At 48.4% G+C, this 12,183-nt stretch overlaps 1 protein-coding gene across 2 annotated transcripts in view; it reads left to right on the top strand.

Annotated features, from left to right (window-relative positions):
- The window catches only part of spag8 (sperm associated antigen 8), a 76,856-nt gene extending 67,177 nt beyond the window's left edge, over window positions 1–9,679 (top strand). Inside the window, exon 6 of one of the 2 annotated variants that reach the window (XM_085973320.1) lies at window positions 9,410–9,679. In XM_085973320.1, the coding sequence (XP_085829446.1) occupies window positions 9,410–9,496 (87 nt within the window). In that variant the 3' untranslated portion in view covers window positions 9,497–9,679. The remainder of the gene's footprint in view (window positions 1–9,409) is intronic. The other variant, XM_085973327.1, reaches the window with a different exon arrangement.
- Window positions 9,680–12,183: the final 2,504 nt, after the last annotated feature.

Below are 12,183 nucleotides of genomic sequence, written 5' to 3'. Positions count from 1 at the left end.
GGAAGACCCTCTCCCCGCTTGCAATGAGCGCTTCCCCAACGGAGGCATCTGCAATCGGCATGGGAACCACTCATTTTCTTTCACCATAGATCTCAGATTCGGATGAAGAGCATCCACGGCAGCAGCAGAACCAGGCAGCTCAGCAGCAACAGCAGCAAGAGCCCCAACCTCCAGCTCAGCCACCTGATGCTGCACAGGGCAGAAGATGCCAGCGCATCGAGGCACCTCGCCGCAGGAGGTACCCCCGACAGAGAGTTTACAGACAGAGGATGAGCTACCTCAACATGAGTGAGCAGCAGTGCCAAAGGAGGCTGAGACTTTTGCGAGAGGTTGTCTGAGACATCTGCGGACTGCTGAACCAAGACTTGGTGCCCAGAGGAACGGGTGGACACCCCTTACCAGTGGCTGTCAAAGTCACCACCGCACTCAACTTCTTTGCCTCAGGCTCCTTCCAGCGATCATCAGCAGACATCAGTGGCATCTCCTAGTCGGCCGCCCACAATTGCAGCACGCAGGTTACCGATGTCCTTTTCGCTAAGGCCCAAAATTATATCCAGTTCTCAAGGGATCAAGCAAGTATAACTGTGCGTTCGGTTCGCTTTGCAAATATGGCAGGGCCTCATAGACTGCACACATGTGGCCCTTAGGGCACCCCATCACAACCCAGCTATCTTTGTCAACCGAAAGGGCTTCCACTCCCTCAACGTACAGCTGGTGTGTAACCACAAGAAGGAGTTTTTGCATGTTTGCGCCAAGTTCTGTGGTAGTTGCCATGACTCTAGTGTGCCTCCACTTTTCAATCCGCCAAACCAACTTAATGGATGGCTCCTTGGTGACAAAGGCTACCCCCTGAAGAAGTGGCTAATGACACCAATCAGGAGGCCAGCTAATGAGGCTGAAGAGCGCTACAACGCCAGCCACACTTCGACCAAACCATCGAGCAAACCATTGGGTTATTGAAGATGCACTTTTGATGCCTTGACCGATCAGGTGGAGCCCTGCAGTATACACCAGACAGGGTCTCCAGAATGGTCGTGGTCTGCTGTGCAGCATCACACAGCGTCGTGGCTTGTAGCTTCCTGATGAGTAAGTGACTCAGTTCCAGGCCTCCTCAGATGAGGATGAGGATGAAGAGGAGCTGGAGGAGGAGGAGGAGGAAGAGCTGGAGAAGGAGGAGGAGAAGGATGAGGAGGAGTTGGAGGAGCTGAAGGAGGAGGATGAGGAGCAGGAGGTGGAGGAGGATGAGGAGCAGGAGGTGGAGGAGGATGAGGAGGAGGAGGAGCTGGAGGAGGAAGAGCTGGAGGAGGAGCTGGAGGAGGAGTAGAAGCTGGAGGAGGAGGAGGAGCTGGAGGAGGTGGAGGAGCAGGATGAGGAGGAGGAGGAGCTGGAGGAGGGTGAGGGGGAGGAGGAGGTGCTGGAGGAGGAGGAGGATGAGGAGGAGGAGCTGGAGGAGAAGGAGTAGCTGGAGGAGGAGGTGCTGGAGGAGGAGGTGGAGCTGGAGTAGCTGGAGGAGGAGCTGGAGGAGGATGAGGAGGAGGAGGAGCTGGAGGAGTAGGAGGAGCTGGAGGAGGAGGAGTAGCAGGAGGAGGACAGAGCGCCGGTCTATCGACCAGCAGCAGCGGCAGCACACAAGCACATGGCTGCCCGTGATGCAAGGGATGAACTTATCCTGGCCAGATATGCATAGGTTGCCCAAGTTGGCACAGTCCTTGGCTCCATCTTAAGACATCATAGACAATGGACATGACTCTTTGGCCTCCTTTCACTCTGGCCACCAACCTGCCGACGCAAGTGTCGCGGAGCCCGCAATGTGGAGCTGCCTAAGGCGAAAGAACAGATGCCATGACGCCAACATTTTGCCATCAAATCATTTTAATGCTTTCCAACAGGGATGGCATGTCACCAATACACATAAACATTCTCCCAATCTGCACACAGATCTGGAGGTTATATCACTTGCCAGCTGTACCCACACAGCCTTGGTTTCTTTGGGAGGCCTCTTCCTCCCAAATGAGTGGAAGAGCACCTCCCTGCTAGCTGTGACCCCCCTCAACCAACATTTGCAGCGCTTCATCCGAGAAACTCGGGGAGGCCCTTGCCTTGGACTTGGACATAGTGGTTTCTCAAAATATGTTGCAGCTGGTGCAGCATTGGCAGAAATCCAGTGGAATGACCCAAGGTAGCAAGCTGCCCTTAGCTCAGGCTGGAAAATTAATGTCAGCAGAGGCGAGTTTCAGTCCCAAAACACTAATTGACCAAGGGCATCCCACACCTCTGAAATCAAGTGGCCAATCAGGGGAAAATCGCAAATTTGTGAAACCTATCAGTGGAGGGGGGTTTCGAACCCACCCAAACCGAAACCCGCCTCCAGTGAGAAAATCGTCCCCATAGAATCATAGAATGGTTACAGCACAGAAGGAGGTTATTCGGCCCGTCGAGCCCATGCCGGCTCTCTGCAAGAGCACTTCAGCTAGTCCCACTCCCCCGCCCTTTCCCTGTAGTCCTGCAATTTTTTTTTCCTTCAGGTACTCCAATTCCCTTTTGAAAGCCACGATTGAGTCTGCCTCCACCACCCTTTCAGGCGGTGCATTCCAGATCCTAACCACTCGCTGCATAAAAAGGTTTTTCCTCATGTCACCTTTGGTTCTTTTGCCAATCACCTTAAATCTCTATCCTCTGGTTCTCGACCCTTCCGCCAATGAGAACAGTTTCTCTCTATCTCCTTTGTCTAGAACCCTCATGATTTTGAACACCTCCATCAAACCTCCTCTCAACCTTCTCTGCTCTAAGGAGAACAACTCCAGCTTCTCTAGTCTATCCACGTATCTGAAGTCCTTCATCCCTGGAATCATTCTCGTAAATCTTTTCTGCACCCTCTCTAAGGCCTTCACATGCTTCCTAAAGTGCGGTGCCCAGAATTGGACACAGTACTCCAGTTGAGGCCGAACTAGTTTTTTATAAAGCTTCATCATAGCCTTGCTTTTGTACTCTATGGGCTGGATCTTGTCAATGGGGACGTGCTGGAGGCGGGGCTTCTGGTTTTCGGGTTTCAGTCCCGCCCCCAGTGACGTCTGACCAACCCACGCTATTTTCCCTTGATTGACCTTGTTAAACCCGCCCTGCGGGCTTACCGGCCAATTAAAGGAAAGCCCGGTGACAGAGGACATCAGCGAATGACATTTCATCTGTTGAAAATGTTTTGACAGGTGAACTGTCAGCGTTTGACAGCTTTGAGAAGCCTTTAAACACTGACAATCTCTGTTCTAAGGTGAGGCTTTGCACAGAATGCTCACCAAGACATCTCTCCTCAGCAGAAAGCAGATGGCTGCTGTATCTGAGAATGCAGCAGCCATTCTGTCATCTCTGCTGTTGAGATGAGGCACCTCCAGATCCCCAAGGGTTGAAGCCTGCAGGATGAAGCAAAGGTAAGGAAACTTTTCCAACACTTTACACTCACCTCTCATTGTCCACACTTGCACCCACCACTCACCTCTACAGCGGACATTTCGACCCCTCTCACCCCCGCAGACCCACTGCTCGCCTCGCTGACCCTGGACCTGGCGCGGTTTGCAGCTGTCAGGAAGCCCGCAATTGCAGGGGTAAAATGGGGAAAAGCCTCCACAATAGGAGGGAGCAGGAACAAACAGGCAGGGTGAAGCGGACATCCAACAGCTTACAGACTTGGAGGAGTGAGTGTTGAGAGTCATTGGGTGCCAGGCGGTGGGCACCATGACCGTCGCGACGTCGACCCCCTTGGAGGCAACAACGTTATGTTCATCCCCTCTCCTTCTCTCACTCAACTTCTCCCTAACACCACAAGCCTTTCCCACTTTCCAGCTCATTATACTGTCTGCATTCCTTGTTCCCTTCCTGCCCCCCTGCCTTCACCTTAAGTCTTGTGCCTTTATGCTTTCAGGTAATCAGCAACCAGCTGACCAGCCTGTCTCTGAGCCTCCTAGTGAGAGTGAGGCTGGAGACGAGGAGGAGGAAGAAAGCACTTCACATGTTTCACCCGCAGGCACCACCTCAGATACTGGGACTACGCGATCTTTAGAGGCAAGTTTAGTAGACGGGTCTGCACTGAGTGATGCACTGGGGACATCACGCTGCAGCAAGGCCAGAGGGAACGTGTAGCTCAGGAGCCAGCTCTCCGGAGGGCGAGTTCACACGCGAGTTCTGCTGCACATAACTCCAATGAGGACCTCGATGGGGAGGCATTCACAAGAAGGGTGATGGGCATGCGCACCAAGATGATAGGCGTAATGGTAAGGAGCGTGGAGGAGTGCGCCCCAACATTGCACAGAGCTCTGTGCACATCATGGAGCCCATCCTTGGCAGTCTGCCAAGGATGGTGGACTCCCTGAGAGACCATGGGGACCCAGACCTCATGCCGTGTATCATGGGTGATGTGGCAGCATCCATTGCAGCACAGGCAGAAGCCACGCAACATCTTTGTGCTGTAATGCAGTCAATGGTTGCTGCCATTGAGTCTCAGACTGCTCTCATGCAGTCTCAGCTTGATACCACTCAAGCTCTTACTGCTGCCATCATCGCTGGGTCCACCACAGTCCACCGGGTATCTCACGGTGTCGCTGCAGGCCAGCAATCTGTGCTCCAGCAGATTGGTAGGGATGCTGAGGTGCTGCCCCAGAGGAGTGGCAGTGTGTCAGTCGAGCAGGAACCCGTTGTCCTCTCTCAGGATGACAGCATTCCTGTTCCCACCACTGCCACTCCGCCATTGCACTTGTCGCTGCCTGTCATCCAGCCAGGCCAGACTGCCACCGCCCAGCCTGAGATGGTGCAGTCTACAGCCGGGCCTGCCAGGCTCAGAGCTGTTTGAGGGCATCCTGCAAGGCCATCTGAAGTCTCCTGCATGGACACTCAGCAACCTTCCAGCAGCCCTGCTGCAGCCACTGGGCACAGTCTACGTAGGAGCAGTAGATTAGGGAAAGGGATTGTAAAAAGGGGAAATAAGGGTTTGCACAAGGGTGATTAGTTAATATTGTTGTTGTATATGTGTTGACTGAATGTTGATAAATTTATTAATGGAATTTTGCAGAATTTGTGCTGTCTCTCATTTCAGCTTTGTACTGTGATATGGTATGCAAAATGGATGGAATGATGGGATGTGGTGAGCAATTGGGATGTGCGGTAAAATTTATTGGAACCGTAGTCTGATGAGGCGGTCACGGACCGCCCTTCCAGAAGGCCGATTGAGTGGCTGCCTCGTCCCTCGCTGCTGTTCCTCCTCCTGTTCCTCCTCCTCCTCCTCGTCCTCCTCCTCTCCCTCTTCTTCCTTCTGAGGTGGTCCCACTATGTCTGGTGGCAATGGCTGGGCCCTCATGATGGCCAAGTTGTGCAGCATGCAGCACACCATGACGAAAAAGGACACCTGCTCAGCTGAGTACTGGAGAGCTTCTCCTGAGCGGTGATGGCAACGGAATCTTTGCTTGGGCATTCCGATGGTGTGCTCGATAATGTTCCTGGTGGCAGCATGGCTCTCCTTGTATGAGTGCTGGGCAGGTGTGTTGGGGTTGCAGTGGGGAGTCATGAGCCAGGTGGCGCGGCTAACCCTTGTCTCCGAGCAGACAGCCACGAGCTTGATGTGGTGGCTGGAAGAGTGCTGGAATACTGGTCTGGCACACCGGTCTGGCACAGGATGAAGGCATCGTGGCTGCTGCCAGGATAGCGGGCATTGACGGTGAGGATTTGCTGTGTGTGGTCGCACACCAACTGCACATTAAGTGAGTGGTAGCCTTTGCGGTTATGGAAGACCTCAGGATTGTTAAAGGTTGCCCACAAAGCGACCTGGGTGCAGTCAATGGTGCCCACTTCATGGGGAAGCCCGCTATCCTGGCAAATCCACATGCACGCTCGTCCTGCTTCTCTCTGGTGATGGGGAAGGAAATGTAATCCCTTCTCCTTCTGTAGAGAGCATATGTGACCTCTCGGATGCAGCAATGGACGTCAAACTGCGGGATGTTAGATATGTTTCCTGCTGCAGACTGAAAGGATCCGCTGGTGTAGAAATTGAGGGCGACGGTGACCTTGACTGCCACTGAGAGAGCCATGGTGGTCCTGATCTGAGGCTCGAGGTCTGGCTGCAGGAGGTGGCAGAGCTCTGTGACCACCTCCTTGATGAAACGTAGCCTTCTAAGACAGTGCTCCTCAGTTAAATTTATGTTGGAGAAGTGCTCCCAGAATACCCTGGGAGGGCAAGGCCTCCTGTTGAGAGCCCTGTTGCCCCTCCTCCCTCTGTCCACATTTTCCAATGTTTGTCTCTGCCTGCGCTGCCTCCGACATTGATGCTGGAGGGCGAGCACTAGTGTCAGTACAGCCCCCATTAACGTAACCAAGTGTAGGACTTTGAAATCTTGGCAGAATGAAAGTGACAAATGTTTTGCAGGCAGAACACTCCTAAAAGTACCAAACTCATTTAAAACGGCTGTTTTGCTATGTCACACTGAGAAGGCAGCATTGAATGAAACTGGATGTTGATCCCTTTAAATACCGCTCCTACAGTGGCCATCCAAATGCGTTATACCTCCTCTTCCTGCCGTTGTTCAGGCCAGACGCTAAGGCTAACCCATTAGCGCCACCCCCCCCCCAGGTGCTAACAGGAAGCGCTAACATTCTGAATTTCTCCCCCTCTGTTTCCTGTCACTTAGCCAATTTCGTATCCATGCTGTACCTGTCCCTTTTATTCCATGGGCGTCAACTCTGCTGGCAAGCCTATTATGTGGCACTTTATCAAACGCCTTTTGGAAATCCATATACACCATGTCAACAGCAATGCCCTCATCAACCCTCTCTGTTACCTCATCAAAAAACTCGATCAAGTTAGTTAAACACGATTTGCCTTTAACAAATCCGTTCTGGCTTTCCTTAATTAATCCACACTTGTCCAAGTGACTGTGAGAAAGATATATATCCCATGGAGAAGAAGAAGAACATTGGCAAGACCAACACTGCAGTGGCTGAATGAGGAGGTCAAAACCAAAGTAAAGGCTGAGATGAATCTTTTTGAAAAGATATGTGGATACAAAAAAAACAAGATTCAGAGTCACATCACCTGTCGAGGATAACTATAAGAGATAAGACAGCAGTAGAAAGGCTTTTATTAGTATTGGAGAAAATACTCAAGCATTTTAAAGGTTGCTGTCAGTGATCATCTAAAGATCAAAGAGGTCGGAAGGAATAATTAGCATAGCTTTTAATGCAATGGGTCATAATTTTTGAGGAGATAATTAAATTAGCACATAATGACTAAAAGATATCAATATAAATTTACCGACCCTTCGCTGCTAGAAGGGAGCCACGCACATAGGAAGTGTGGATCAGAGAATTGCTGCTGTAGTGTTGTAATCCCATCTGTGCCCTGTACTCCCTCCCATGTGGCTCCCCACTATAAGCACAGGACCAGTGAAGTTACTCTACAATTTACTTGGATTTTCAGAAAGCATCTAACAAAGTTACATTAGAGACTTTTAAAGTTATTAAAGCCCTTGGAATTTATGACAAATTGGCATCTACCTTGATAAAGATATTGATGATTTGGAGAGAGATCAGAGAGGATTGACAAGAATATTTCAATGACTTTCTATGGACTGGAAATTATGCTAGTGTGAATATTATACCCAGTAAACCATCATGGTATCAGGACAGACCAAGGATTGGTGCCATTCCCTCCTGAACCTACAGAGGAAGACTCACTTAAAAAACAAGGATAACGTCTGTTGCGATTTTGGGCCTTAATTATGGAGTGCTTTAGTGTTCAGTGCGGTTGTTGATCCAGTGAAGCTTTGCGCCTGTGGGCTGACAGTTGGTTAATTAGATCCTGTAACATTTTATTGTAACATTAAGGTACTGAGTGTAACAATTTTTAATCCATTCAATACAATGCACCTGGAGTAAGAGGGAAGGTCCTCTGTTTACAACCAGGACATGTCTTTTCTATTTTCTGCCATGCCTATTTAAACCAAATTTTCTCTGTGTCCATTCATGTGCACATTTTGACTGCTGCTCCAGGACCCATTGCTTCTATCTCTCTTTTTTTTCTGTTGACGCCTATTGGGCCCATCTATCCTGTCTCCTCCCCATCCTGTTCCCTAGTCATACCACCTTTCATTTCTCCCTTTTTTATCTTCAGTGATTCCAGTCTCCAGCTTGGCTCCTTTGCCCTTTCTCCTCTGAATTCACTGCCTTCCTGTCTTCCCTAATCCTCTCCCTCGACATAAACTCTCCTTATTCATGACTACCTGCTTGACGTTGCCACCTCCCGCAGCCTCTCTACTCTCATAGTCTTGATCACAAACTGCAGCTAAAAATTATTTTCCACAATTGCTGTGGGCAATGTTGTTTTTTCCACTATATTTCAATTCCATATATTTTTTAGGTCGCTCAATGTTCTTAGTGTGCACCAAAGTTAAGTTTCCCTTTTGGACTGTTGTTGCCACTATCATGCCAATGTAACTTGCAAGATTTGGTAATGTGGTAACAATACCCATTGTGCACCTTAGTTACTGACTCCCCATGTAATTGAGCGATTGAGCCCAAAGGCCTGCGGCCTACTCCATGACCAATGTGCCTATTACTCCCAATATTGCTGTCTCGTGCATAGTATGTTGCGAGCCTGCACACAATTTGTACACAAGGCTTGTTACAGTTCTGTTTTTTGTTTTATTAAACCTGCTCCCCAACTTACAGTTGGAGTGCCTGAGCAACAGACCAGTCGCTCAGCACCCATTACAAATGAGTGCTGTGAAGGAAGGTGTGCAGAAAGTCTTTAACATTTTTTACCTTCCACTAGGGCTATCCAGCTTACCTCCTGCTCCATTTAATGCCTCAAAAGACCTTTCTTCCTCTGGCAGTATGTTTCTCCTCTCCCCGCACTGCCCTGGCCCCACCCCCCACAAGGTCCTTTCTTCGGCTAGTGGTGGAAATCCCCCTTTCCATGCATGGCACTCTCTGAACACCTCGTCAGCAATGCACTGGAGCAAAATTTAAATCTTATAGTGAGCTGACCTTGCAGTATGGAACATAATCATCCCCATAGTGCCTGGGGAGACGGGGGCATGGAAGAAATAGAGCAGTTCAGTTATAATGATGCATTCATGTCTGTGTTTAACAACATGTCAAAAGTTACCAAATGGATTTAAAAATGGGAATCTCCTACCAAATAATCCTCAGGCAAGCATTCCAATCTTTACTTGGATTAAGACAATTAGCAAGTTAAATTTATAGCAGATCCATAAAGCTTCTTTAAGTATTGATGATCAGCCATTGCTAATGACGGTGTCGACACCTGGGTTTTCACTGACACTAAATCCTAATATGAACTCCTGTTGTTAAAAATATTTGCTCTAAAACTAACCAAGATTAATTGTTTTCTCTCTCTCTTTCAAAACAGGGCATCACTGCAATAAAGACTGGTGATACTCCATTTAGAAAAAATACCTCATTTACTAAACCAATAATGGAAACATTGGATAGCTAACAACTTACACCCTGGAAAGTAACCTGGTTCCCATTCACAGAAATAAATCATTTACAGAAATCAGATAGAATGTATATATTGTACCTGTTGCTCCTTATTGTCTGCTTTTATGCAAAATCTGAATCATTCATTTATCAACAATTCTGAAATAAATAAAAGTCTACTAAGAGATTGGAAACAAAACTTTTTGTATGTTTCAAAGTGTCTGATGGTAATGCTGATGAAATGAACAGTATGTGGCAGAAACTGGGTAAAAATCCAGCAATACCTGCTGCCTGCTGCCTGCCTACAGTGCGAATTGCAAAATTGTACACGCCCAGCCTACAATTTTGTATCCATTAAAATTAATGCACTACCAGCCCATGATTTTCTGCCCGTTAATTTTAATGAATACAAAATTGCAGACTATGCACTACCAGCATACGCTAGTGGCATAGTGAACCTTTCACCTCTACCAATTTTTGACATTATCCTCGGTAAAAAAAAATCTGCTCTCCATGGGTGGATTTGATCAAACAGGCCCTGAAAACCTGTGATCCAACTCTGCCACCGTAACAATGACAGGGTGGAATATCCGTTGCACCCCAGAACTAAATGTCATTGGATTTCTCGGAGTCAGTCAATTTCAGTAATGTTGGCATGCACCCAGTATCACTGTATCAGTATCAGCAGAGCTGGGCCAACCAATAGACAGGCTGGTAAGGAAAATGCAGTTCTGTGCTACTGCTTGGGGGGGCACAAAGCAGGCAGGTCCAACTGAAGAACAACAGAACAAATCAGACTCTTTTCAGGAAGGCCTTTGACCTGGTGCCAAAACGTCTTTTCCTGAGTATTCCAGGCTATAAAAACAGTCTGGAAAACACTTATGAGCCCCACTCCCACCGGTAAAATCTACTTGCAGGCATATCGTACATTGGGGCCACAGGAGGCTAGACTAGCGGGAACTCTGCTCAGTGACACCACCTCACTCTACACAACTCCATTTATTACGTCAGGCTGCAAGGGGGCTGATGCAACAAGCAGCCGCCTCCACCCTCAAAAGAACGCCCCCAGCGTAAGTTTCAAGGTGCCATCCCAATTTCTGCTGCCAAAAGTCCTCACCCACTGAAAATGTAGCCTGAATCTGCTGGTAAGTGTAGATTTTGGGGCCAAAAAGTGGTGTCGTACAAGCCATTCCAAGTACAATTGATAGTATGTGGTATTCTAAGAGGTAAAAACAGGCTCGGCTTTATTAAATATCAACAAGAACTTTTGCAGGTTGATTTTGGATTTCAAATCAACAAATGTGCAATATAGTTAAACAAGTTTGATGTGGTCTATATGTACCTAATGATAGTACAAGCTTGCACAATAGAAATATTTTATACTGATTTACTTTAGTGGGAGACAGCAATTTTTCACTCTTTCCATTTGCTATTAGGTGATAGTCATAGAATCATAGAGTTATACAGCACAGAAAGAGGCCCTTCGGCCCATCGCGTCCGTGCCGGCCATCAAGCCCTATCTAATCTAATCCCATTTTCCAGCATTTGGTCCGTACCTTGTATGCTATGGCATTTCAAGTGCTCATCCAAATGCTTCTTGAATGTTGTGAGGGTTCCTGCCTCTACCACCCTTTCAGGCAGTGAGTTCCAGATTCCAACCACCCTCTGGGTGAAAAAGTTTTTCCTCAAATCCCCTCTAAACCTCCCGCCCCTTACCTTGAATCTATGCCCCCTTGTTATTGACCCCTCTACTAAGGGGAAAAGTTCCTTTCTATCCACCCTATCTATGCCCCTCATAATTTTGTATACATCAATCAGGTCCCCCCTCAGCCTTCTCTGCTCCAAGGAAAACAACCCCAGCCTGTCCAGTCTTTCTTCATAGCTGAAGCGCTCCAGCCCAGGTAACACCCTGATAAATCTCCTCTGCACCCTCTCCAAAGCAATCACATCCTTCCTATAGTGTGGCGACCAGAACTGCACACAGTACTCCAGCTGTGGCCTTACCAGCGTTTTGTACAGCTCCATCATAACTTCCCTGCTCTTATATTCTATGCCTCGGCTAATGAAGGCAAGTATCCCATATGCCTTTTTAACCACCTTATCCACCTGTTCTGCTGCCTTCAGGGATCTATGTACATGCACACCAAGGTCCCTCTGATCTTCTGTCTTTCCTAGGGTCTTACCATTCATTGTGTATTCCCTTGCCTTGTTAGTCCGTCCAAAATGCATCACCTCACACTTTTCAGGGTTAAATTCCATTTGCCACTGTTCCGCCCATCTGACCAACCCATCTATATCGTCCTGTAGCCTGAGGCTTCCCGCCTCGCTATTTACCACCCCACCAATTTTCGTGTCATCTGCGAACTTACCGATCATACCTTTTACATTCACATCCAAATCATTAATGTAGACCACAAACAGCAAGGGACCCAGCACCGATCCCTGCGGTACCCCACTGGACACAGGCTTCCAGTCACAAAAACAACCTTCCAACATCACCCTCTGCCTTCTGCCACTAAGCCAGTTTTGGATCCAATGTGCCAAGGCACCCTGGATCCCATGGGCTCTTACCTTCCTGACCAGTCTCCTATGCGGGACTTTATCAAAAGCCTTACTGAAATCCATGTAAACCACATCCACTGCACTATCCTCATCCACACACCTAGTCACCCCCTCGAAAAATTCAATCAAATTGGTCAGACA

The sequence above is a fragment of the Somniosus microcephalus genome, chromosome 2, assembly GCF_052327205.1.
Source record: "Somniosus microcephalus isolate GS21.2 chromosome 2, FLI_Smic_1.0, whole genome shotgun sequence".
Classification (NCBI taxonomy): Eukaryota; Metazoa; Chordata; class Chondrichthyes; order Squaliformes; family Somniosidae; genus Somniosus; species Somniosus microcephalus.
The sequence above is the reverse complement of the archived record's forward strand: the minus strand, read 5'-3'. Positions and strand labels throughout refer to the sequence as shown.